Genomic DNA, 27997 nt, shown 5'->3' with positions numbered 1-27997 from the left:
TCGGCCGCCGTCAGCCGGTAGTTACTATGGAAACCGAGCTGCCATCGCTATGTCTCTACAAAAGACCCCTCCGACCCGGGTGTTCGTGGAACTGGTTCCCTGGGCTGACAGGGGCCCGGCGAACAACCTAGTCTCAGGCGGAGAGACGCTACCCGGCCTCCGCCACCCGCTCTCCTCAACACAAGCCCAAACTGCTACCCGCGAGGTGCACGTAAGCGGAACCTCAGAACTGTCTGGGGGCCCGGACCGGGCGCAGGTGGTGATGCGAGTGAGCAGCACCAAGGAGGCGGCGGCCGAGGCCAAAAAGAGCGTTTGTCGCCGTCTAGATTACATCACGCAGAGCCTCCAGCAGCAGGGCGTGCAGGTGAGATCTCCGCGGGGGAGGAAATGCGAGCTAGACGACACAAAAGGGTTGGCAGATGGTCGGGCCCCACGGCCCACTCTAGAGGGGAAGGGAAATGTGGAGGGTCTGGAGCGTTTAGGACGTCTTTGTCGCAAAGGTATTCGGGGACGCCAGGACCTGGCAGAATGAACATTTGAACCATTCTTCTCCTAGACGAAGGTAATTATTGGCCTCAGGCAAATTAAAAATGCAAGAATGCAAATTGGGTAGGTTTTTACCAGGCGATATTTGCTTCAGTGATTTTGTTTTAAATTTGAAGTGATGAAATGGTAAAACTTGAAATGTTAGTTGTAAATATTTGCCCAAGTGGAGTGCTGGACACTAAATATTTTGTTTTGTTTTGTTTTGTTTTTATTCCGCACCATGGAATTGGCAAGTGAAGAGCACGACCTGCTTCCTTCCGATCATGTAAAACTTTGCATGGAATGGTTCTTGAGTATGTTCCGCAAACAGTAACGTTGGGGAGTGGGGAAGAAGTTGCGTCCATTTTCATTTTATAATGATTTTCATTTTGTAATGATTCCCCCAAAATTTCTTCGGCCTTCTTAGGTTTAACTTAAAAGAAAAAGTCAAGCCAGTATTGTGGATACCACATATATGAAATACTTTTAACGGAGATGTCCATGAGACAAATCACTAAGCAAATCTTACCTTAAGCCTACTCCTAAGGAAAGAAAAAAAAATAGAAGCCATCATTTAATCCACACAATAGCACTGTTAGGCGTGTTTTAATATCCCCGTTTTCCAAATTTAAAGAGGTTAAACAATGCTGTGAACTTTAGGTAGAGCAATATTTGAACTCATGTATTCCTGAAACCAGAATGTAAGTTGCTTCCAATTCTGCTGATAATTAGAATGTAAGAAAATTAGAAATCTTAGAGATGAACTATTTCAATTTTCTCATTTTACAGAGTAGGACCCCAAAGACCACAGATGTGACTTATCCAGGATAACACTGAATTGGTAAAAGTGCAGACATTGTTACTTCCAGTCTATTGCAAGAAAAAATGCCATACCCTGAAAAAGCAAGTCCTTATTTTTAACAAGAAAAGATATTTGCATTGCCTTTATAATACAAACATATGAGTTATTACAAAGTCATATGGACAAGATTTCTTCAAATGATTTTACAATTTAGAAAAATACAAATAATTATAAATAATGTGAGTAAAGTGGGTTTAATATGTAGAAAAATCATTTTAAAAAACTGCTACTAGTGCAGTAGTTGAATAAGATAAGTTTTTAAGTTATTTACATAAAATAAAAATGGAGCTCACATGACTCTATAAAACAGCATAGGCTGGGCATGGTGGCTCATGCCTGTATTGCCCACACTTTGGGAGGCCAAGTCAAGTGGATCACTTGAGGCCAGGAGTTCAAGACCAGTGTGGTCAACATGGCAAAACCCCATCTCTCATAAAAATACAAAAATCAGCTGGGCATGGTGGCACACTCCTGTAATCCCAGCTACTAGGGTGACTGAGGCAGGAGAATCTCTTGAACCCAGGAGGTGAAGGTTTCAGTGAGCCGAGATGGCGCCACTGCACTCCAGCTTGGGCGACAGAGACTCTCTCAAATAAATAAGTAAGTAAATAAATTACTAAGTCCAACTTAGAGTAATTATATTAAGATTCAGTGTTCAATTCAATACATAAGAAGGACAGTAACCTCCCAATTATCTCTGCTAATTGATGAAAGAAGTCATGTAGATAATTTGTTCAGGAGAGAATACAAAATATCATTTATATTTTCAGGATGAATTATGGGTCTTCACAAAGTCCTTATTCATTTTAAACTTTAGAATTCTGAGCTGTAAGGTTTATAAACATCACTTCCCTGCTTAAAGGGCTCCTCATAATCCAAACTCCTTTGCTTAAAAGATGGAGCTGAAGGTGGCTCATGCCTGTAATCCCAGCACTTTGGGAGGCCGAGAAGGGCACATCACCTGAGGTCAGGAGTTCAAGACCAGCCTGACCAATGTGGCGAAACCCCGTCTCTACTAAAAATACCAGAATTCGCCGGGCATGGTGGTGCATGCCTGTAATCCCACTTACTTGTGAGACTGAGGCAAGAGAATTGCTTGAACCCACGAGGTGGAGGTTGCAGTGAGCTGAGATCGCGCCAGCGCACTCCAGCCTGGGCAACAAGAGTGAAACTCCATCTCAAAAAAAAAAAAAGGCAAAAAGAGCCTGACTCTCTATCCTCATTTCCTATCATATCTGCCTCCCCTCTATTGTATTTTTCTTTAGGAATTAGCTCAAGCCTGAGCTATGGAATGAGACCCTGTTTCAAAAAAAAAAAAAATCAGCCCAAATTCACCTTGGCATTCCTTTCCTAATATAACAGTAATCCCTACCATACAACACTTCACTCCCTATACTTGTAATAAAAACTTATCCTGTATCATAATTCTTAATTTACTTGTCTCTCCTCCATATTCTAAACTTCTCCAGAACCAAGACCATTTGTTCTTTTTTTGCCTGTATGAGTTATGGTCCATACACTTCACATAATGTGTATTCAGAAGATACCTTCTGAATGAATAAAAGAAACAATGAAACAATAAATGAACAAATTACTCAGCTATGTGGTTATCATTGAAAAGTGTTTTAAAGTTTTAAGCAATATTTACTCATTCAACCAACAAACATTAAGCCTTTCTTTTCATTGTTCATTGTTCGTTTTTGTTTTTGTTTTGTTTTTGTTTTTGTTTTTGTTTTTGTTTTTGTTTTGAGATGGACTTTCACTCTTGTCGCCCATACTGGAGTACAATGGAGGCGGTCTAGGCTCACTGCAACCTCCACCTCCCAGGTTCAAGCGATTCTTCTGCCTCAGCCTCCCAAGTAGCTGGGATTACAGGCGCCTTCCACCACACCTGGCTAATTTTTGTATTTTTAGTAGAGATGGGGTTTCACCATATTGGCCAGGCTGGTCTCAAACTCCTGACCTCAACTGATCCCCTGCCTCGGCCTCCCAAAGTGCTGGGATTACAGGTATGAGCCACTGCACCTGGCCTATTGTTCATTTTTAAACAACACTTAATATTGACTTAGTTTGTTTGGTCTGCTGTAATGAAAAACCATAGACTGGGTAGCTTGTAAACAACAGAAATTTATATCTTACAGTCCTGGAAGCTGGGCGTCCAAGATCAAGGAGCTAGTAGATTTGGTATATAGTGAATGCTACCAAGAATTACCCTGATATCTCTGCTTCCCTTTTATTTTCTCCTTTCTCCTACTGTAGGCATAAAATGACCTCACAATGTCTGGTCCTCCCTTCACAAAAGTGTTTCTGTCATTCAGGATGCATATGTAAGTTCTAGTGCAAGAGAGGACTAGGAGTAAATGCTGAAGGGAGTGTTTAACCCCTTTAACCCATTGCAGTATGACCAAAACTACTGTAAGATTCCTCTAACAGAGTGCAGCTAAAAAAGAGACCCCTTTTCTCCTTTTTGCTTCACAACAGACCACCTCAGCCACCGTGACACCCAGTAGGAGGTATTCCACAGGAGCAGCAGAAGAGAACTTATCTTGTATCATGACATATCAAGATATATAGTTCTTGCAATGGACTAAATGTTTGTGTCCCCCCAAAATTTATATGTTGAAACCTAATCCCAAGTATGATGGCATTTGGAGGAGGCTTTTAGGAGGTGATTGGGACATGAGGATAAGGCTGCTTATAGATGAGAACTCCGAGGACCACGGTGATTATTAGCAGGTTGCTTGCCCACGGTCATAGCCAAGAAGTGGCAGAATTTTAACCTTAGGGTCCATGCTCTTAACCACTACAGGATGTTGCTTCTTTATTCTCTTGACAGTGCGTAATTGAGATGTTAGGCAGGGAAGATGTCGCTGATGCTATTGATACCACTGCTTACATCCTTTGGCATTTCACATTTGTGTGCATGTAGGCCCAGCTTCCATCTGACAACATTTGTAAATTCTTTGCCTGAAAACTTTCCCTGGCTGCCAGAATCCACTCTGTCTGCAAATGGGGCCAGAGTGTAATGCCAGGGAATTAAAGTCCTCTCCCCCAGCCCCACCAGCCTTCATCTGAAGGCTAATGTGGAACTAGAATGACTGAGGGAAATGAATGGAAAGAGACCCCAGCATCTTCACCCCTTGGGGTAGGATAATTCTGAGGTATGTGTTCCACCCTGGTTCCTAGAGTTTCTCTGCAGGATTAAATTTGAGTTGACCACAGTGGTAATTTGCTTGACAACACATCCTTTAGTGCCTTTCTTTCCTTATCTGTCTTGCATCCCACTCTGTTAGTGGTGTTTTTTGGGATCACCTTCAAAATTAACTGTATGCAAATTTTTGTCTTAGGATCTGTTTCTAGGGGCACCCAAATTAAGAAGTAGTGGCAACAAATTGAACATAGACATTGGATGAAGTTTTTCATTTTTGAAAATGGTCACAACATGAATGTCCTTGTAAGCTACATATTTATACATGTCCGTAATTACAGGTTGAGCATCCCATCCAAAATGCTTTACCGGAAATGTTTTGGATTTCGGAAGTTGTGGATCTGGGAATATTTGTATTTTATATGTACCAGTGGAATATTTGTAATTCTGGAAATCCAAAATTCAAAATGCTCCAGTTTCCTTTGAGTGTCATGTTGGCACTCAAAAAGTTTAAGATTTTGGAGCATTTTGGTTTTTCAGATTAGGGATCCTCAACTAGTAATATTCTTTGGACATTAATTCCTGGATTATGTGTATTTGAAAGCTTATGAAAAATTGTATTCTAAAAATATATGTTTACACCTTCACTTGGCACAGTAGGCATTATTTTCTTCTGTAATTTTGCCAACTTAATAGTCCAAAAATTGATACTGTCATTTATTATTTCTTTATCATTTGAACTTGAACTTTTTAAATACAAATTTCTAGTTCACAATATTTTGCCCATTTTTATATTGTCTTTACCTTACTACATTTATAAGAACCTTAAAATTAAGATTATAAATAACCTGGCCGGGCACGATGGCTCTTGCCTGTAATCCCAGCACTTTGGGAGACTGAGGCAGGCAGATTATGTGAGGTCAGGAGTTCAAGGCCAGCCTGGCTAACATGAAGAATCCCTGTTTCTACTAAAAATATAAAATTTAGCCAGGCATGGTGGTGGGCACCTGTATCTCAGCTACTCAGGAAGCTGAGGCAGGAGAATCACTTGAGCCCAGGAGGCAGAGGTGGCAGTGAGCTGAGATTACGCCACTGCACTCCAGCCTGGGCAACAGAGTGAAACTCTGTCTCAAAAAAAAAAAAAAGATTGTAAATAACCTGTCATATATTGCAAAAATTTTTCTCAGTTTTTTATTTGCTGTATAACTTAGTTTATAGTATTGAACATTCAAAATCTTAAAGTTTTGTTTAGCCAAAGTCATTAATTTTTTTCTGTATTTTTTCTACCTTTGTATATAATGTTTATTGGGTGTGTTGGGTTCTTCTCAAGCATAAAGCTATATAACTTTTTTTTTTTAAAACACAAAGTTTCACTCTGTTGCCCAGTATGGAGTAGGGTGATATTATCATTGTTCACTACAGCCTAAAACTCCAGGACTCAAGCTGTCCTCCCACCTCAGCCTCCCAAATAGCTCAGACTACAGGCACACACACCTCCATGCCCAGCTATTTTTTTTATTTTTTGTAGAGACAGGGTCTTCCTGTGTTGTCCAGGCTGGTCTCAAACTCCTGGCCTCAATCAATCCTCCCACCTTGCCCTCCTGAAGCACTGGAATGCCAGGCATGAGCCACCATACCTAGCCTTATAGAACTATTAACTAATATTTCCTGGTCTCTTAAGGAACCTTTGTAGTACATTAGATATGTGTGCTGTGCTTGGAATTTACTTTGGTATAAGGACAAGAGTTTTGTTTTCTCTTGACATAGGTAAGTAACTGTACTGACACCATTTACTGAAGTCTGTCTTTCCCTTACTACACGTGCAAGAACCTTGCTTTGCATAATTGAAAAGTCAAGTTGTAATATGGGCTTTCATTGTCAAGGTTCTGCATACTTTGATGTAGTTCTCTTGGCTTTACCTTCATTTTCCTGCATTATACTAAAATGGCTGCAACATTCCCAAGCCTTACATCTTATACTGTGGCTTAAAAAGAAAAATAATAGTCTTTGTTTCCTGCAACCACATTTATTTTTTAAAATACTACCGTTTACCCTACGTAGTCCAAGCTTATTTTTGTGGCCAGAGAAATGCCAGACCAATTAGTTTAGATTTGGATTTCTGTCCATCTTTTAACCTAATCCTGTAGTAAATCAGATGTGATCATCCTAAATAGTTTAGACCTGTTATGGCTTACCCTGAATCACATAGTTACTGCTCAGACGGAGTAGGGGAAGGATGTATGATATGAGGATTCCGTATTCTTTGTTTTACCTACTGCTTTGAAATGTTAGTGGTTATTGCTATTTGTAATCTTCAAATGTTGTTGAATTAGTTACAGAATTAATTAGTTCATTTGATCCTTGTTATGGTCCTGTGTCAGTATGACTCTGTTTAAATTATTATCTTCATGAAACATTTGTAGGGCAAATTCTCCCCTCATTACTTCAAACTATACTACTAATTAATTCAAAATTAATTCAAGATGGATTAAAGACTTAAATCTTAGACCTAAAACCATAAAAACCTTAGAAGAAAACCTAGGCAATAGTTTCATGACTAAAACACCAAAAGCAATGGCAACAAAAGCCAAAATTGACAAATGGGATCTAGTTAAACTAAAGAGCTTCTGCACAGCAGAAGAAACTACCATCAGAGTGAATAGGCAAACTACAGAATGGGAGAAAATTTTTGCAATCTACCCATCTGACAAACGGCTAATATCCAGAATCTACAAAGAAGTTAAACAAATTTACAAGAAAAAATCAAACAACCCCATCAAAAAGTGGGCAAACGGTATGAACAGACACTTCTCAAAAGAAGACATTTATGCAGCCAACAGACACGTGAAAGAATGCTCATCATCACTGGTCATCAGAGAAATGCAAATCAAAACCACAATGAGATACCATCTCACACCAGTTAGAAGGCAATCATTAAAAAGTCAGGAAACAAGAGATGCTGGAGAGGATGTGGAGAAACAGGGACACTTTTACACTGTTGACTGTAAACTAGTTCAACCATTTTGGAAAACAGTGTGGCAATTCCTCAAGGATCTAGAACTAGAAATACCATTTGACCCAGCCATCACATTACTGGATATATACCCTAAGGATTATAAATCATGCTACTATAAAGACACTTGCACACATATGTTTATTGCAGCACTGTTCACAATAGCAAAGATAGACTGGATTAAGAAAATGTGGCACATATACACCCTGGAATACTGTGCAGCCAAAGAAAAGGATGAGTTCATGTCCTTTGTAGGGACATGGATGAAACTGGAAACCATCATTCTGAGCAAACTATCACAAGGACACAAAACCAGCCACCACATGTTCCCTCTCGTAGGTGGGAGTTGAACAATGAGAACACTTGTACACATGATAGGGAACATCACACACCAGGGCCTGTCATTGGATGAGGGGACTGGGGAGGGATAGCATTAGGAGATATACCTAATGTAAATGACGAGTAAATGAGTGCAACACACCAACATGTCACATGTATACATATGTAACCTGCACGTTGTGCACATGTACCCTGGAACTTAAAGTATAATAATAAAAATTTTTTAAAAATAAAAAATAAAAGTCACTGGACTAAAATGAATAAGTATTTTACTGGTTCTAAGATTGTTTTTCAGAGAGAAAAACAATAGGAGTGTATAAGCAATTCAGTAAAGTAAGGAGTCTTTTTAACAAATGTTGCTGTAACAGTCAAATGTCTATATGCAAAAAAAAAAAAAAAAAAATGGACCTCCACAGTCACCTCACACCTTATACAAAACTTTGTTCAAAATTGGTCAATATTGCACATGTAGCATCTGTTGCCTGTTATCAGGATAGAAGTCCAAGCACTTCTGCCGACTGCATCTTAATATGAGAGTCACCAAGAAAACAATGCAGTCAAGCACTGGATGGAACAAACCTTACTTATGTAGAGAAAAGACAAGAGTGAGATCAGAGTCAGTAGTAGGTGTCAGTCCCCCATGACCAGCAACTCCTTCCCAGAAGCTAATGCAGGAGCAGTTGACCAGGATGCACATCTCTTGTGCTGCAACAGAAGGACTCAGTCCCCTTCCTACAGGGTACAGATACAGTAGTGTGAGGTTGGCCAGGTGTCATATGACATACAACCTTTAAAAAGTAGAACAAAAAAGTACATATTGAGTCTGAAATGGGGAAGGTATTCCCATACCAGGAAACAAGCCCAGCACAAGCTCTGAAAGATACTTTATCTCTTAGTAACCAAGTGTTCCAGGGCCACGGCCCATTCCTGGGCAGTTTAGTGTAGCTCAAAAGACTATATAGCATGAGATTGCCTTTCCCAACAGTAAAACACAAAACTTCTAGAAAAAAGAAAAGGAGAAAATCTATGTGACCTTGGGATTGAAGATGAGTTTTTAGATACGGAGGTTGAGTATCCCTTATCTAAAATGTTGGGACCGGAAATGTTTCAGATTTCAGATTTTTATTTTGGAATATTTGCATTATATGCTTAATGGCTGAATATCCCAAATCCAAAAATCTAAAATTCAAAATGCTCCAAGGAGTATTTTCTTTGAGCATCATGTTGGTGCTAAAAAAAAGTTTTGAATTTTGGAGATTGTTGAATTTTGGATTTTCACATTTAGGATGCTCAACCTGTATTGCCAAAAAGCGCAGTCCATGAATCAAAGAAAAAGATAAATTGTATTTTATCACAATTAAAAACTCACTTTGTGAAAAACATTGTTAAGAAAATGAAAAGTCAATCTACAGACTGGGAGAAAATATTTGTAAATTACATAGCTGATAAAGGACTTGTATCTGTTAAGAAAATGAAAAATCAGTCTATAGACTGGGAGAAGACATTTGTAAATTACATAGCTGATAAAAGACTTGTATCAAGAACATATATAGAACTCAATTCAGCAGTAACAAACAGCTCAATAAAAATGCACAAAAGATCTTAACAGACACTTCAACAAGGAACTTATGCAGATGGCAAGTAGGCACATGAAAAGATACTCAACATTACTTGTCATTAGGGAAATGGAAAATAAACCACAATGAAATACTACTGTGTACCTATTAGAATGGTAACACTGATGCCAAATGCTGGGAAGGATGCAGAGCAACAGGAATTCTCATTCATTGCTGGTGCGATTGCAAAATTATATGGCCACTTTGGAAGGTAGTCTTACAGTTTCTTACAAAGTTAAATTAGACTTACCATAGAAGTCAGCATTCTAGGATAATTTGCCAAAGTGAATTGAAAACTTAAGTACATATAAGAATCTGTACACAAATGTTTATAGCAGCTTTATTAATAACTTCTAAAACTGGAAGCAGCCAAGATGTCTTTCAGCAGTGGAATGGATTTTAAAAACTCTGGTACATCCAAGCAAAAGAATATTATTCAGCAATAAAAAGGAGTAAGAATTGATTCACAAAACAATGTGAGTGAATCTTAGCTGCATATTAGTCAGTGAAAGAAGCCAGACCCAAAAGCTTTGAATTTTTTGATTCTGTTCATATGATCTCCTGGAGAAGAGCAATACTATGGGGACCGAAAACAGATTCGTGGTTAACAATCTGTTGGAGGGCGAAGTGGTTGACTAAAAGAGATGCATGGAGAAATTTTTAAGGTGAAAGAACTATTCTTTAAGGTACTGGAGTGGTACATACATGACTTTATGCATTTGTCAAACCTCACAGAGCTGTAAATCACAAATAGTGAAGCTTGATGTATGTAAACTGGGGGAAAAAGGCATCAAAGAGCCTATCACAGGATCAATCCCACGATAAAATTTATTGTCTTGACAAATGAACCCAGTTCTTACAAATGAGTGACATAACTGCTTAAGGTGATGGGGGCAGGGAGTGTCCTAAATTACTGGAAAATGGTGTTTTGACTGGAAATTATAAGGATGAAGAATAAAGATACAAAAACTCTATGCTCTAGTTGGTAAATATGTTTTCCAAAGGGGTACTTGTTAACAAGTCTGAAACTGCTTTACATGTATACTGGGGTTAAACAAATAAGTGGATAGCGGATGGTGGGAGCCAGGTTTCTCACTCTCAGAGAGGGAAGTTACAGATAAAAATGGAAGGTTAAAATGAATTCTGTGATTCAGGATTAGAATTGAAAGCATCAGTGTGAATGCATCTTTAACTTTGTATATTGTACAGATGGAAAACTTTTATGTGTGTGCATATATATACACACACACATAGACATATATATATATATATATATATATACCCTAGCTCTGTCCACTGAGAGAGCCTGGAAGGAATGACACCCCAATAGCAGTGAGCAGTCTCAGCATTCAGATCTTGGTTCTACATAAAAAGAAAAGGTACTATGCTTCTTGGAGAAATGGCTTATTCTAGGACTGGGACAGGGAAACTACATAAGCCTGTAATATATTGTAACAGAAAGTAAGAAAGTGCTCAACAAGTAAAGGAAAGGGGTATCTCAAACAGATAAAGGAGCCAAGCTGAAAGAAGTGCCAATGGCCAAAGCTAGAACAATTGAACAACAAAATAAACAAAGTAGTATTTATTGAGTGAGTGTCGGCTACACTTAGTGACATGCTTCCAATTAATAAAGTATGGAAAGGGGAAAATAGTAACTTTACAGTGGAAGAAACTGGCAAACACTACTTTATCCAAGTGACCAGTATTAGTATCTTGAGTAGTGTCATGTGGATACCATGTTCTGCCTGATGTGTTGTGATTAAAAAGGCATTTCACCTCTACAGTATTCTTTCGTAAAATTTATAACCCTAGTCTAATCATGAGAAAACATCAATGTCAAAATGAGGGACATTCTGCAAAATACATGACCAAAACTTCCAAAGTCATGAAAAGCAAGGGAAGACTGAGAAACTATCAAGAGACCAGAGGAGACTAAGGAGACTTGATGAATTAATGCAATACAGTATCATGGATTCGATCCTGTAGTAGTAAAAAGCACATTTAATAGAAAAACTGGTGAAGTCCAAATAAAGTTTGGAGTTTAGTTAATGGTAATCTGCTAATGTTGGCTTTTTAGTTTAGACAGATATACTATAGTATTAACATCAGAGAAGTCTGAAACTGAGGTAGATGGGAACTCTGTACTATCTTGGTAACTTCTCCATAAATTTTAAATTATTCCAAAATTAAAAGTTTGTTTTAAAAAGTTCAGGCCAAGTGTGGTGGCTCATACCTGTAATCCCGGCACTTTGAGAGGCTAAGGTGGGAGGATCATTTGAGGCCAGGAATTTGAGACCACCCTATCAACATAGCAAGATCCTAGCTCTACAAAAAAATTTTTAGAAAATCCGGGCATCCTCCTAGCTACTCAGGAGGCTGAGACAGGAAGATCACTTGAGCTCAGGGATTCAAGATTACAGTGAGACATACTTGTACCACTACTCTGCAGCCTGGGCAGCAAAGCAAGACTCTGTCAATCAATAGTTAAGAACAAAATGTACAATATAATTTTATTTATGAAAAAGTCTGTATATAGATCTAGATACGTTTATATGCATTGGTGGTTTATTAAAATGTTTACTAAAATATTAACAGTAATGGGATTTGAGAATACTACTACTTTTTGGTTATTTTCGCTAGTATTAGATTTTCTTTGATTAGCATGTACTTTTATTTAAAAAACACTATTAAAAACAAAGATAGCAATAAAAGATACTTTGCTTTCCAGTTACCTTTCATGAAATTATTTCTCATAATTTTTCAGTCAGAAGTTCATCAAGTGAAGTTGCAGAAAAGTGAAAAATGAGACATGTTTTATGATGTATGTTTACATGTCATAAAATATTAAATGACAAAAAGTTTCATGTTAATCAAGTGAAAAAATGATTACAAGCAATATATATAGTACAGACCCCTAATTCTTGCAGTCAGTCTTGGTCCGAAAATATTAAATGTAAAATTCCAGAAATAATCCATAAGTTTAAAACTGTACACCATTCTGAGTAGCGTGATGAAATCTCTGTGTCCTGCTCTGTCCCACTGGGGGATGTGAATCATAACTTGTTCAGTGTTTCCATGCTGTATATGCTACCTACCCATTAGTCACTTGTAGCTGTCTGGGTTATCAGAGCAGAAAAAAATATTATACATAAGGTTGGATACTATCTGTGGTTTCAGGTATCTGCTGGATTTTTAAGGTGAAAGAACTATTCTTTATGGTACTGGAGTGGTACGTACATGACTTCATGCATTTGTCAAACCTCACAGAGCTGTAAATCACAAATAGTGAAGCTTGATGTATGTAAACTGGGGGAAAGAGTCATCAAAGAACCTATCACAGGATCAATCCCAGGATAAAATTTATTCTCTTGACAAATGAACCCAGTTCTTACAAATGAGTGACATAACTGCTTAAGGTGATGGGGACAGGGAGTGTCCTAAATTACTGGAAAATGGTATTAAGTTCCAGGTATCTCTTGGAAGTTATCCCCTGTAGACAAGGGAGAACTACTGTACTGTTTTGTACTTAACCTGTATTCTAAATTTTCCACAATGAGTAGATATTACTTTCATAATAAAAATGTTGCACTAATATTTTCATGGGACTGACCAACATCAGAGTGATATTTGGAACTTGAGTCAAAAGCTTTTAACTTAGGTTAAAACTTTTAAGAATTTTTCTGGATAACATAAACTGCTTGTAATTAGTTTATATCTTAGAATTTAGATTCAACCATGTCTTCTTCAAATAACATAATTAAATTACTTGGCATAATCGTATATTGATTTAACATATATTTTGAAAAGTACAAAAAAATTACATAAAATACAAGTTTTGCTTGTCCCCAGAGAATGAGAGTAGCTGAAGATTTTAGTCACTGAATTTAAAAACCCTTTTGGAAAGCAAATAAGAAATTCAACTTTTTTGTCAGAATTATATGCCTTGTATTTTTCCTGAGAATACATAAGTATTAATACTACTTTTTTTAAAACCAAACTGGCTCAGGTTAGATGTTTCAATAAATATTTATATAATAGTGGTATAGTCTCGACTTTTGGTGAGTGCCTTCCCTATGCCAACTACTCGATATACAACTTCTCATTAAATCTGCAAAACGATGTTATGTGATGTACATGATATTAACCTGATTTTATAAATGTGGAAACTAAGGCTCAAAAAATTGAGTATTGAGTAACTTGCCCAGAGTTGCACATAATACATATTTGGTAATTTTGTATTAAAATATTTGTAAATTAAATATTTTTTAAAATGCTGACACTCAACATTAAGTATGCTTTATGTGCAAACAATTGCTCATGTATATATCACCCTAACTTCATACTTTCATTACAAGCTAATATAAATTATAAAAAAAGTGACATGAAATTTTAAGCAAACATTTATAGATTTCTGAATTCATTTTATGTCACTTTTAGGAAAGTTTTAAAACATCAGGCAGAGTTCTTTTTGCATACTTTACGTTTTTCTGATTTTAATTAGGTTTCTAATTTATGTTTTAGTGTAATTGCATCAGATGTTTAGTAATCATATTCTTGGACTTTTTCTGTTTCAGGCAGAAAATATCACTATGACAAAGGATTTTAGGAGAGTGGAAAATGCTTATCACATGGAAGCAGAGGTATGTACTTATCTTAACAAATAATTGGAAGCAACATGATTTTATGGAGACATTTATTTTTATTCTTGAACTGGAATGGTGAAAATGCTTCTCATGATATTGATAGAAGATTATTTTTCTCAAAATCATGTTGGTTTTATATATCTATTTCAGCTTTTATATAAATTTAGTGAGATTTAAGAGAAATAGTTTAAAATGGAATAAAAACAGCAAGTGGGAAATAGCAGTTAATTGCCGCTAAATAAAATTTTAGTACTATCATCTAATGTGCAGGTAACACTACAGAAATCTCTTTTTAGATAAAAAGCAAATAAACAAAGTTATAACCCAAAGGATTTGAAATACTTTTCAGCAGTCTTTTGTTTTGCAGTGCAATTTTACTGTATTGTGATAAATATTGTTTAAAATGAAAACCCTTTAACCTTTATACAAATTAAAAAATAAAACTATTTTCAGTACACTCAATTAATGACAACATTTAGTTCCTACAGCTGCCTATACTTTTTACTTATATTTAAAGATTCGATGGCCAGGATTTTGTGAAATCAGAGTGTGTTCTAGTGGTGGTTAGGTTAAAGGACTGCTGTTTCTGATTCCAAACATTTTGGAGTATGTGCCTAGTCCATGTCACTTCCTCGTAACAGGAAACAAAGAGTGGAGTTATATTGAAATCTTGTATATCAAATGAGAGAATCTTTGTCTTTTGGAGTAGAAAATATCTCCATCACCTGTTTCTGTCTTCAGGCAGACGATACATTGGTTTTCTGACTTTAAAGAGGTGACCTTAGGTTCAAATCACTTAGGCCCAGATTTCTCAAAGGTCATATAACAAGAATTAGATTAGAAATTAGAACCCTGGGTTCTTATCTCTTGAGAAGCAACTTCCACAGTATTCTGTTTGTTGCCCCAATGCTTCCTGCAATCATTTTGTGATTTCTCCACTTAAAATTTTACTGTGTCAAGGAATTTTTAAATGACTCGTTATGATTTTGGGGATCCACTTGGCAAAACTTATTTTGTAGTAGTAGGAACTGGAAAATGCCTTTCAAAACAGTATGAAGAGCAGTCTGATCCAAATTACAGAGGTTAAAAGCTAGTAATGTGTTATAGTACTCCTCCAGTAATTATTATCTGTTAGTACTTCAGATTGTAATGAATATAAATAGGAGCAAGTTATCTTAGTTAAGTAGATTTATTAAGAAGGAACCAAGGGAATAATTGGAAAAAGAAAACAGTCCCAGAAACTACATAGCCAGGCTTCATGGAAAACTGGAACGTGTTTGAAACCACTGAGTTCTAGGAACTGACCTTTCAGATGCAGAAAGAGAGCATTAGAGCTGCTTTGTTTTAAAACATGACTAAATGAGAGTTTGGCTAAACTCTGCTCCTCTTCCTTCTACTTTACTTACCTTTTTAATGTTTTATATTCAGATTTCTTAAGAGATAATCTGAATATAATCCCTATAGAGAGATTATATTTTCTATAGGGATTCCAGGTAGCCAGAATTTATATCATATCACACAGTCCAATACATGATTGCCCTTAGGTCAGCACCAGCAGTCAGTGGAAACCAGAGTATTGGGATCACAAAATACAAAATGTACCAACCTAAGCATTAATAATAATGTGTGGCTTTATGGCTATGGATTTAGCAAACACTAAAACCTACTGTGTAACACATACCAGTATTCTTAAGTACTGTTAAATATATGGAAGGAGATGAGATGGTTGGTAGACTCCTACAACTCAAGTGAAGAAAAGCAAATAACCTGATTTTAAAAATGAACCAAGGACTTGAATAGACATTTATCAAAAGAAGACATACAGATGGACAAAAGGTATAAAAAAAGGTGTTCAGCATCACTAATTACTTGAGACATACAAATCAAAACTATATTGAGCTATAACCTCACACCTATTAGAATGGCTATTATCGAAAAAGCAGAAGATTGGCTGGTCACGGTGGTTCATGCCTGTAATCCCAGCACTTTGGGAGATCGAGGTGGGCGGATCACGAGGTCAGGAAACCCCATCTCTACTAAAAATACAAAAAAATTAGCCAGGTGTGGTGGTGGGCACCTGTAATCCCAGCTACTTGGGAGGCTGAGACAGAAAAATCACTAGAACCCGGGAGGTGGAGGTTGCAATGAGCCAAGATAGCGCCACTGCACTCCAGCCTGGGCAACAGAGCAAGACTCCATCTCAGAAAAAAAAAAAAAAAAACAGAAGACAGTGCTGTTGAGAAAGCGGAAAAATTAGAACGCTTGTGCACTTTCTTGTGCACTTTAGGTGGGAATGTATGATGGTGTAACCATTATGGAAAACAGTATACAGGTTCCTCAAAAAATTAAAAATAGAACTACCATATGATTCAGCAATCCCACTCCTGGATGTGTATCCAAAAGAACTGACATCAGGATCTGGAAGAAATAACTGTACTTGCATGTTCATTGTAGCATTATTCACAACAGCCAAGATATGGAAGCAACCCAAATGTTCATAGACATTGTAGCATTATTCACAACAGCCAAGATATGGAAGCAACCCAAATGTTCATAGACAGATAAATGGATAAAGAAAATGTGTTATATACATACAATGAAATATTATTTGGCCTCAAAAAAAAAAAGGGAACTCCTACCATTTGCAACATTGCTGTGCCTGCAAGACATTATGTTAAGAGAAATGTCAGTAACAGAATGATAAATACTGGATTATTCCACTTACATGAGGAGTCTAAAATAATCAAATCATAGAAGCAAAAAATAGAAGCTGATTGCCAAAGAATGGAGGGAAGGGGAAATGGAATTTCTTATTCAATGGGTATAAAGTTACAGTTATGCAGACGAATAAATTCTAGATATGGGCTATACAGCATAGTGCCTACAGTTAACACAGTGTTGTGCACTTAAAAATTTGTTAAGAGGGTAGATCTCATGTTATGCTTTTATCATACACATGCACAAAGCAAAGAACACAAGGAAAATTTTGGAGGTGATAGATGCATTTATTGTCTTGATTATAGTGATATCGCAGGTGTATGCGTATGTCCAAACTCATCAAATTGTATATTCTAAGTATGTGCAGTTTTTATGTATAAATTACACCTCAGTACAGCTCCAGTTTTTTTTTTTTTTTTTTTTTTGAGACTGAGTCTCACTCTGTCGCCCAGGCTGGAGTGCTGTGGCATGATCTCAGCTCACTGCAACCTCTGCCTCCCAGGTTCAAGTGATTCTCCTGCCTCAGCCTCTGGAGTTGCTGGGATTACAGGTACCTGGCTAATTTTTGTATTTATAGTAGTGACGGGGTTTCACCATGTTGGCCAGGCTGGTCTCAAACTCCTGACTTCAAGTGACCTATCTGCCTCGACCTCCCAAAGTGCTGGGGCTGCAGACATGAGCCACCTAGCCTGCCCTAAATAAATTTTTTTTAAAGAATAGATGAGGCCAGACACAGTGGCTCAAGGCTGTAATCCCAGCACTTTGAGAGGCTGAGGTGGGTGGATTGCTTGAGCCTAGGAGCTCCAGACCAACCTGGGTGACATGTTAAAACCCTGTCTCTACAAAAAAATACAATAATTAGGTAGATGTGACGGCAGGCACCTGTAGACCTATCTACTCTGGAAGCTGGGGTGGGAGGATAGCTTGAGCCCAGGAGGCAGAGGTTCCAGTGAGTCCAGATCCGGCCACTGCACTGCAGCCTGGGCAACAGAGTGAGACTCTGTCTCAAAAAAAAAAAAAAAAAAAAAAAAAACAAAGAAATATCAGACAGTAGAACATCACTTTTGACATAATATCCGAAAATTTCATTCCAAAAGGCGTGAAATTCTTTATCTACCTTCCACCTACCATGCCGCTTATCTTTGTTTCAAAGATAAAAATGTTAAACTCAAGATGGATTAAACACTTAAGTGTAAAACCTAAAACCATATAAACCCTAGAAGAAAACCTAGGCAATACCATTCAGGACATAGGCAGGGGCAAAGACTTCATGACTAAAACAACAAAAGCAATTGCAACAAAAGCCACAATTGACATATGGGATCTAATTAAACTGAAGAGCTTCTGCACAGCAAAAGAAACCATCATCAGAGTGAACAGGCAACCTACAGAATGGGAGGAAAATTTTGCATTCTATCCATCTGACAAAGGGATAATATCCAGATTCTACAAGGAACTTAAACAAATTTATTAAAACAAAAACAAAAACAAAAAACAAAAAACCATCAAAGTGGGTGGAGGATGTGAACACTTCTCAAAAGAAGACATTTATGTGGCCAGTAAACATGAAAAAAGGCTCATCATCACTGGTCATTAGAGAAATGCAAATCAAAACCACAATGAGATACCATCTCACGCCAGTTAGAATGGCGATCTTTAAAAAGTCAGGAAACAACAGATGCTGGAGAGGATATGGAGAAATAGGAACGCTTTTACACTGTTGGTAGGAGGGTAAATTAGTTCAACCATTTTGGAAAACAGTCTGGCAATTCCTCAAGGATCTAAAACCTGAAATACCATTTGACCCAGCGATCTCATTACTGGATATATACCTGAAGGATTATAAATCATTCTACTATAAAGACACGTGCACATGTATGTTTTTTGTGGCACGATTTACAATAGCAAAGACTGGAAACCAACCCAAATGCCCATCAATGATAAACTGGATAAAGAAAATGTGGCACATATACACCATGGAATACTATGCAGCCATAAAAAAGGATACATTCATGTTCTTTGCAGGGACATGGTTGAAGCTGGAAACCATCATTCTCAGCAAACTAACACAGGAACAGGAAATCAAACACTGCATGTTCTCACTCATAAGGAGGAGTTGAACAATGAGAACACATGGACACAGGGAGGGGAACATCATACACCAGGGCCTGTCAGGGGGATGGGGGGGCTAGAGGAGGGATAGCATTAGGAGAAATACCTAATGTAGATGACAAGTTGATGGTTGCAGCAAACCACCATGGTATGTGTATATAACAAACCTGCATGTTCTGCACATGTATCTCAGAACTTAAAGTATAATTAAAAAAAAAAAAAAAAAAAAAAAGTCCAACAAGAGAGCACAGAGTGAAAGAGAATAAAATAATCAAAAAAATTTCTCCAAAATTTACCAAAATGCAAGATTTGAATTTCCATATTCAGTGGACCTAGTGGGTGCCCAACACAATGAACAACAACAACAAACTCATCAAAGCGTATTGGAAATGTTAGAACCCCAGGAATAAAAGGACCCCAAAAGTTCTAGAGAAAGAAAAATAGTTCCAAACCAAGGGTCAGAAATCTGAACAGCAGTTGGACCTCTCATTGTCAACACTGGAAGCTAGTAACTAAAAGGCAAGACAACAACATCTTCCAATTCTGAGAGAAAACAATGTCTAATCTAGAAATCCTTACCCATCCAAAAAACAATAAAGGAGAAAGTAATACAAGGACAAGCAGACAGGGCTGACCAGAACTGTCACACTGTTCTTTATTTCACCAGGATCAGATGGATTAATGCCCTCTTAAAGATGTTAAAAACGTGAAACATCACTCCTGCATACAAGGTCTCAAAACATTTCCCTACCATACATGAGGAAGTAAACCAAGAAATAGAAAAACAGGAGTTCCCAGGTAATGGCAAAGGAATATCCCCAGATTCAGGGGACAGGTGGACTAAGGCTTCAGTAAAATGTCTCCAAGAAAAAAAATAAAGGAACTCAAAGATTACCAAATTAATTTGACCTATTTATTTGAATTTTACAGCTCTTGTCAGAGGGTTTGAAGGACATGTACAGCTAAGAAAGCAAACAAATAAAAATGAAGTGATTATTAATTCCCAGGAGTTCAATGAAGACCAGAAGAAAAGAAATGCGATCATAGTACACTCTGTTGTTCAGCTGTAAAAAATCATAATAATACAAACACTGACTGTTGATTTAATTTTAAAAGAGAGTTTCTAAGTGATGACTTTAATGGTAGGTGAATGACTGGAGGTGGGAAGGAGGGTTGGATTAAAATCCTAACTCTGGGATTCCTATACCAGTACTCTTTCCACTTTTTACGTTATTTTCATGTTATAACCTTAGTGTTTGGAGGAATTTTTTTTTTTTTTTTTTTGAGACGAAGTCTCACTCTTGTCACCCAGGCTGGAGTGCAATGGCGTGATCTTGTCTCACTGCAGCCTCCGTCTCCCAGGTTCAAGCGATTCTTCTGCCTCAGCCTCCCGAGTAACTCGGATTACAGGCTTCTGCCACCACACCTGACTAATTTTTGTATTTTTAGTAGAGACAGGGTTTCACCATGTTGGCCAGGCTTGTCTCAAACTCCTGGCCTCAGGCAATCCGCCTGCCTCTGTCTCCCAAAGTGTTGGGATTACAGGCATGAGCCACCGTGCCCAGCCTAGAGGAATTTTTTAATCCTGGGAAATAGTAGGTATTCAATACTGTGTATCAGGTAGAAAAAGTAGTAGTGTAACTTCTCATATAGTTTTCTCCCTCTTCTTTCCCCCTCCTTTTCCTTGCATGCCTGCTATGTGTTAAGCATTTTCCATATATTATTCCATCCAATCTTTTTTAAATATTTATTTTTATTGTGAAATATTTTATACATATATAGGCAGGAATATATAAGACTCATTCCATTTCAGACATCTGATCAGTACAGAATCTTTGAACATTAAGCCAAAATTGTCTCACTAGTAGCCATCTGTTAGTGTACCTCTGTAAGAAGAAACAAAACAAGGTAAATACTTCTTCCTTAATATATATACTTGAAGTTCATTTTGATATTGATGCTACTTTTTTCTTTTCCAGGGTAAGAATCCTGTTTGGCCATTTCTTATGTAACAAACTCTTTCTTTAGTTAGCCAGTTTCATTCTAAACCATCTACAACTACATTGTTCTGCTTATGATTTGGCCAGTCTAAACTAGGGAAAGTTGATTATCTCCCTTATTCTAGAATATTTATTTCTAATAACACATGTAAGACTGAATTAACTTTTTGGCATTTGCATCACATTGGTCCCTCAATTCAGCTTATAGTCATAATAATTATAACCAATAAAAGTGTCTTTATCATGTGCTATCTTTAAATCATATTTCTTTCATCTTTGTTACTGTTATTTCAGTGTGAACTGCGGGATTTTACATTTATTTCTATGAAATTTTATCTTAATTTGGTTTACCTATATTTCCAGTCTGTAAAATAGCAGAGAAGTAAAGCTCATAGTAAGGAGAAAAATCAGACCAACTCAGGAGTGACACAGATGTTAGAATTAAAAGACATAGTCATTAAAAGTTATTTTGACTGTAATTCACATGCTCAAAAATTAAGGAGGGGTGTGCAAGATATTAAAAAAAAAAAAAAACCTGAATTTCCAGAGATGAAAACTACAGTGTATGAGATAATAAATATACTCAATAGGATTAACAGCAAATTAGACCTTATACAAGACATGCTTAATGAACCTGAAAATACAGCAATAAAAACTATCCATAATGAAACACAGAAAAGAAAGACATAAAAATGAGTTAATAAAATATAGGACAACGTCAAATAGCCTATTGTACATATAATTGAAGTCCCATTGCAGAGGAAAGTGGGGGACAAGAAAAATACTTGGAAAAATTATGACCCAAAAATCTCCAAACTTGATGAGAATTATAAACCTACAGAGTCAAAAAGTTCAACTAACCGTAAGCACATTAAATTTTTTTTAAAAATGCACCAGTACACATTATAATCACATTGCTCAAAACCAGTGATAAATCTTAAAACAGCCAGAGGAGGGGGAAAAAGACATATTATCTACAAAGGAACAAAGATAAGACAACAGATTTCTCGTTGAAAACAGTGCAAGCAAGGAGACAGTTGTGCCACATCTTTAAACAACTAAAAGGTGTATATATATATATATCTCACAACCAAGAGTTTATATTAATGTATCCAGCAAAAGTAGTGCTCAAAAACAAAGACCAGAGACTTTTCCAGTAAGCTGAAAGAATTCATTACCTGTAGACCTACACTATGAGAAATTTAAATGACATTTAAGCAGGAAAGAATGATACCAGAAAGTAGGAATTTACACTAAGTGGGTTTTTCTTAACATAAATCTCTTTAGAAATCTCTATATTTATATAAAAGATAACTGACTAGACTGGGTGCAGTGGCTCACGTCTATAATCCCAGAACTTTGGGAGGCCAAGGCAGGTGGATCATCTGACGTCAGGAGTTCAAAACCAGCCTGGCCAACATGGCATAACCCCGTCTCTACTAAAAGTGCAAAACTTAGCCAGGCATGGTGGTTCACACCTGTAGTCCCAGGTACTTGGGAGGCTGAGGCAGGAGAATTGCTTGAACCCAGGAGGCGAAGGTTGCAGTGAGCCGAGATCACATCACTGCACTCCAGCCTGGGCAACAGAGCGAGACTGTGTCTCAAAAAAAAAAAAAAAAAAAAAGGATAACTGACTAAATAAATGATAATGATAAACTACGGGGATTATAACATACATATAAATAAAATATATAACAAAAATAGCACAAAGGTCAAAAAGGGAAGAACAGAAGTACAATGTTACAAAGGTATATGTGAAATGGTATTCTAGCTCTTGACGGTAGATTGTAATAACTTAAAAATGTATTCTGTAAATCCAAAGCAAACACTAAAATAATGGAGTTACAGCTAGTAAGTCAATGAAAGCTGTGAAATAATATAATAAAAATATCAAAAAGAAAACAGAAAATGAGTAAAAGTGAAATAACAAGACCACAGGTTTATATTTAACCATATCAATAATCACATTAAATGTAAATGGTCCACATACCTTCATTAAAATACAGATATTTTAAGTTGTATTTAAAAAGTTGACTCCACTTACATGCTGCCTGAGAGAAGTGTACTTTAAATATGAAGACATGTATCGGTTAAAAGTAATGGGATGGAGAAAGATATGTCATGCTAACATAAAAGAAAGCTGGAGTGGCTATAGTAATCAAAGTAGATTTCAGAGCAAAGACTTTCAAAGATAAAGACGGTCATTTCATAATGATAAAAGTCAATCAAGAGGACATACAGCACTAAATATTTATATATATAATAAAGCTTCAAAGTACTTAAGGCAAAAGTGATAGAACTACAAAGAAATAAATCTACAGTTTTTGTAGATTTCAGTACCCCCCCCCCCCCCGTTTTCAAGTTGATAAAACCATAGACAGAAAATCAATAAGAATATATCGGCCGGGCGCGGTGGCTCAAGCCTGTAATCCCAGCACTTTGGGAGGCCGAGACGGGCGGATCACAAGGTCAGGAGATCGAGACCATCCTGGCTAACATGGTGAAACTCTGTCTCTACTAAAAAATACAAAAAACAAGCCAAGTGCGCCTGTAGTCCCAGCTACTTGGGAGGCTGAGGTGAGAGAATGGCATGAACCCGGAAGGCAGCGGAGCTTGCAGTGAGCTGAGATCCGGCCACTGCACTCCAGCCCTGGAGACACAGCGAGACTCCATCTCAAAAAAAAAAAAAAAAAAAAGAATATATCAGATTTGAATCACACTGTCAACCAACTTGACCTGCTTGACATACATAGAACACTCCAAAAACAGCAGCCTACACATTCCTTTCAAGTGCACATTGAACATTTGCCGACGTAGACCATATTCTGTGTCATATACAAGTATTTGGCCAGGCGCAGTGGCTCACACCTATAATCCCAGCAGTTTGGGAGGCCGAGGTGGGCAGTTCACCTGAGGTCAAGACCAGCCTGGCCAACGTGGTGAAACCCCGTCTCTACAGAAATACAAAAATTAGCTGGGCATGTTGATGCACACCTGTAATCCCAGCTACTCGGGAGGCTAAGATGGGAGAATCACTTGAACCCGGGAGGTAGAGATTGCAGTGAGCCGAGATCATGCCATGACATTGCACTCCAGCCTGGGTGACTGAGCGAGACTCCATCTCAAAAAAAAAAGGATTTGAATCATACAAAGTTCACTGACTACAGTGTAATTAAATTAAAAACCACTAATAGAAGGGTCTCAGGAAAATCCCCCAAATATGCTGAATTTTAAAAACATACTTTTCAGTAACTCATGTGTCAAAAAAGAAATTGAAAAGGAAACTAGAAAGTGTGTAAGGAAGAAATCATGCCAATTCCATGCAAATTCTTCCAGAAAACTGAAAAGGAAGAAATATTTCCTAGCTCATTCTTTGAGGTCAGAAGATAACCAGAAAAATACCACTACAAGCAAAGAAAATTACAGACCAATATCCATCATAAACATGTGCAAAAATCATAAACTAAATTTTAGCCAAATTTAATGATTTATACACATACATGCATACACACTGCACACACACATGTATCCTTTACATGCAAGTATAAAGAATAATATTAATACATAATGACCAAGTATGGTGTATCTCAAGTTGGTTAACACTGAGAAATTGGTCAATCTAATTCACTATATTAACAAACTGAAAAAAATCACATGATCTTCTCAATAGATACAGAAGAAGCACTTAACAAAACCTATTATTTATTCCTAGTAAAAATTATCAGTAAAATAAGAACAGTAGAGATTTTCCTTAAACTGATAAGAGGAATCCATGAAAACCTACAGCTGTCATACTTAATGGTGAAACACTGAATGCTTTGTGCCTACAAGACAAAGATGTCTTCGTTCATGTCTGCTTTCACCATTGTGCTTGAAAAAGAATGAAAGACATCCAGAGTGGAAAGGAAGAAGTAAAACTATCTTAATTCATGGACAACATGACCATTTTTGTAGAAAATCTGATAGAATCTACAAAAAAAGCTATTAGAACTAGCAAGCATGAAAAAATTTAAAATACATAGAGATAAATCTGTTATAAAGATGTGAAAGACCTGTATGCTAAACACTGCAAAGCATTGCTGAGAGAAATTAAAGAGGACCTAAATTAGTGGAGAAACATTTCTTGTTCATGGTTTGGAAGATTCACTATTCCAGATATCAGTTCTCCCTAAATTAATCTATACAATCCTAATCAAAATCTCAGCCAGCTTTTCAAAAAATAGAAATTGACAAAAACTGATTACAAAATATATTTGGAAATACAAAGGATCTAGAAACTACTTTGAAAAAGCAGTATCTTTATTTATAATAGCCCCAAACTGGAAGCAACCTAAATGGAAAAGAAAAAAAAAAAAAAAAAAACAACCTGTGATTAGATCATATAACGAATACTGTTCAGCATAAAAGGAACAAAAACTATTATGCAACAGTGTGGATGAATTGTAAATATATTATGCTAAATGAAAGAAGTAGTCTCAAAGATTACATACTGTGTGCTTCCATGTATATGACGTTCTGAAAAAGGCAAATCTTTAACAGTGGAGAATGTATCAGTAGTTGCCAGAGTTTAGGAACTGGGGAAGGAACTGATAAAGGAGTTACTTGAGATAATTTTTAGGGGTGTTGGAACAGGTCTAAATTTTTGTTATGGTGGTTACAAAGTGCTATACCTTTTTCAAAAGTAATAGAATTCACTAGGCATGGTGGCACGTTCCTGTAGTCCAGCTACTCAGGGGGCTGAGGCAGGAGGATCATCTGAACCCGGGGGTTGAGGTTGCAGTGAGCGCATGATCACACCACTGCACTCCAGCCAGGAAAACAGAAAGAGACCCTGTCCTAAAAAATATATGTATGTATGTATGTATGTATGTATGTGTGTGTATATATATATATGATTAAAGACAGATGTTCTGCATTATATAAGGCGAGGTTATCTTATATCTGTCTTTGCTACTCCAGCTTATTCTCTAATATCTGTACTTTTTGTTTTGCATATTGAGATTGTGTAAGGGTTCTTTAGAACAGAAGGTTTAGGCTGGGTGTGGTGGCTTATGCCTACAACCACTGAGGTGGGAGGATTGCTTGAGGCCAGGAGTTTGAGACCAGCTTGGGGAACATAGTGAGACTCCACCTCTACAAAAAAATTGTTCTTAATTAGCAGGGCATGGTGGTGCATGCCTGTAGCCCTTCCTACTTGGAAGGCTGAGGTAGGAGGATCGCTTGAACCCAGGAGTTTGAGGCTGCAGTGAGCTATGATTGTGCCAGTGCACTCCAGCCTGGGCAACGTAGCAAGATCTTGTCTCTCTTAAAAAAAATAAGACAAGGTTTAGTTCTCTTCATTGAAGAGTTTACAGACCGATTTTAAAGTATTGCCAAATATAAGGACTGCTTCCACATATTTAAAGGCAGAAGACAGAGTGAAATACATTAGCTTCCACATATGGATCTGAACAGAACTATTGGAAGAAGAAACATTTCTCAATGACAGCAGTGAAGTATGACATAATTACTACTAATCAGGAAGCTAAGGGCATTGGCCAGACAAAGGAATCATGTCTAGTTATCAGGATTAAAATTTAGCCAAGTAGTGAGATTTAAGAGAAACTCCTCCAATTTCATTTAAAAATCCCTGGTTTAAAATATAAATTTTTAATGTTCAAGACAATATTAGATAAATTTGAAAATTCAAAAGCAAAAATCTTAAAGAACAAAATAATTTAGTTACAAGTATCAAATAGGCTTTTAAAAATCTGTTACATACTATAAAATGGCCTCATCGTCTGGCTATACTTTTTTACTTAGATGTAGAGAAAATCTTGAAACAGTACATCAGACATGAAAATAATATCGTGTCATTTCATTTACAGGTCTGCATTACATTTACTGAATTTGGAAAAATGCAAAACATTTGTAACTTTCTTGTTGAAAAGCTAGATAGCTCTGTTGTCATCAGCCCACCCCAGTTCTATCATACTCCAGGTTCTGTTGAGAATCTTCGGTAAGTTTAAGCACATCTTTAAGATATTCTTTAAACAAAACTATCCAGTGCTACATTTCATTGAGTGTCATATTAATAATCTCTCCATTTAATTCCTAAGACGGCAAGCCTGTCTTGTTGCTGTTGAGAATGCGTGGCGCAAAGCTCAAGAAGTCTGTAACCTTGTTGGCCAAACCTTAGGAAAACCTTTACTAATCAAAGAAGAAGAAACAAAAGAATGGGAAGGCCAAATAGATGATCACCAGTCATCCAGACTCTCAAGTTCGTTAACTGTACAACAAAAAATCAAAAGTGCAACAATACATGCTGCTTCAAAAGTATTTATAACTTTTGAGGTCAAGGGGAAAGAGAAGAGAAAAAAGCACCTATGAAATTCCAACCAAATTATTATTGTACTTGTATCTTTTTACCTATTTTTATACTTTTTATAATGTTTGCTTTTGTCCTGAATATATATATAGTATAGGAGATAAGCTATTTCTTTCCAAAATCTATAAATCTTTGAACGTAGTCCCACAGAATACTTATGTTCACTTTCTATTTTTAAAAGACTACTCTGAAAAACACTCTTGAGAAATAAATGTATTATGTACATACTTATATACTGACAGTTCATACAAGCACATGTGTAATATTTCTATTATAAGGACAAATATTGACCCTTGCATTTGATAATTTTTAAAGATATTTAAGCTAACATTTTCTCAGCCACATTTTTATATAAAACCAAGTTTTATGTAAAAACTAGGCTTCAATACTTTTTAAATTGTAAGACAAAATTTTTATGTAAAAGAATTCTTATATCCCATCAAACCTAATAATTTTCCACAACTAAAAATGAGTATAAATACATAATTTTAAGTGTATCCTGTCAGGTCTGATATTTGGTTTTACTTTACTTAGAAGCTAAGTAGTTACTCTGTTACTTTTTCATGGATGCTAACAGAAGACATGAGATTCCTGGACAGAAACAAAGGACTGTTACTCATGGAACAACAAGGAATATAAGCATCAGCACATTCT

The 27997-nt window shown here is 36.8% G+C and overlaps 1 protein-coding gene across 1 annotated transcript; it reads left to right on the top strand.

Annotated features, from left to right (window-relative positions):
- The first annotated feature begins 3 nt into the window (after positions 1-3).
- On the top strand, positions 4-27353 carry IRAK1BP1 (interleukin 1 receptor associated kinase 1 binding protein 1). Its single transcript, XM_023223094.1, has 4 exons — positions 4-364; positions 14078-14143; positions 26844-26974; positions 27075-27353. The coding sequence occupies exons 1-4, from the start codon at positions 50-52 to the stop codon at positions 27343-27345; spliced, it is 783 nt and encodes a 260-aa protein (XP_023078862.1). The 5' UTR covers positions 4-49; the 3' UTR covers positions 27346-27353.
- The last annotated feature ends 644 nt before the right edge of the window (positions 27354-27997 follow it).

The sequence above is a fragment of the Piliocolobus tephrosceles genome, chromosome 5, assembly GCF_002776525.5.
Source record: "Piliocolobus tephrosceles isolate RC106 chromosome 5, ASM277652v3, whole genome shotgun sequence".
NCBI classification, from domain to species: Eukaryota; Metazoa; Chordata; class Mammalia; order Primates; family Cercopithecidae; genus Piliocolobus; species Piliocolobus tephrosceles.
Note: the sequence above shows the minus strand (reverse complement) of the source record. Positions and strands in the feature narration are given on the sequence as shown.

What these genes read in the sequence shown, in the direction of transcription:
- IRAK1BP1 (XM_023223094.1), top strand. Translation starts at nt 50, where the DNA reads ATGTCTCTACAAAAGACCCCTCCGACCCGGGTGTTCGTGGAACTGGTT. An exon ending in TCCAGCAGCAGGGCGTGCAG is followed by an intron (nt 365 to 14,077) that starts GTGAGATCTCCG and finishes TTTCTGTTTCAG; the next exon opens with GCAGAAAATATCACTATGAC. An exon ending in GGTTCTGTTGAGAATCTTCG is followed by an intron (nt 26,975 to 27,074) that starts GTAAGTTTAAGC and finishes TTAATTCCTAAG; the next exon opens with ACGGCAAGCCTGTCTTGTTG.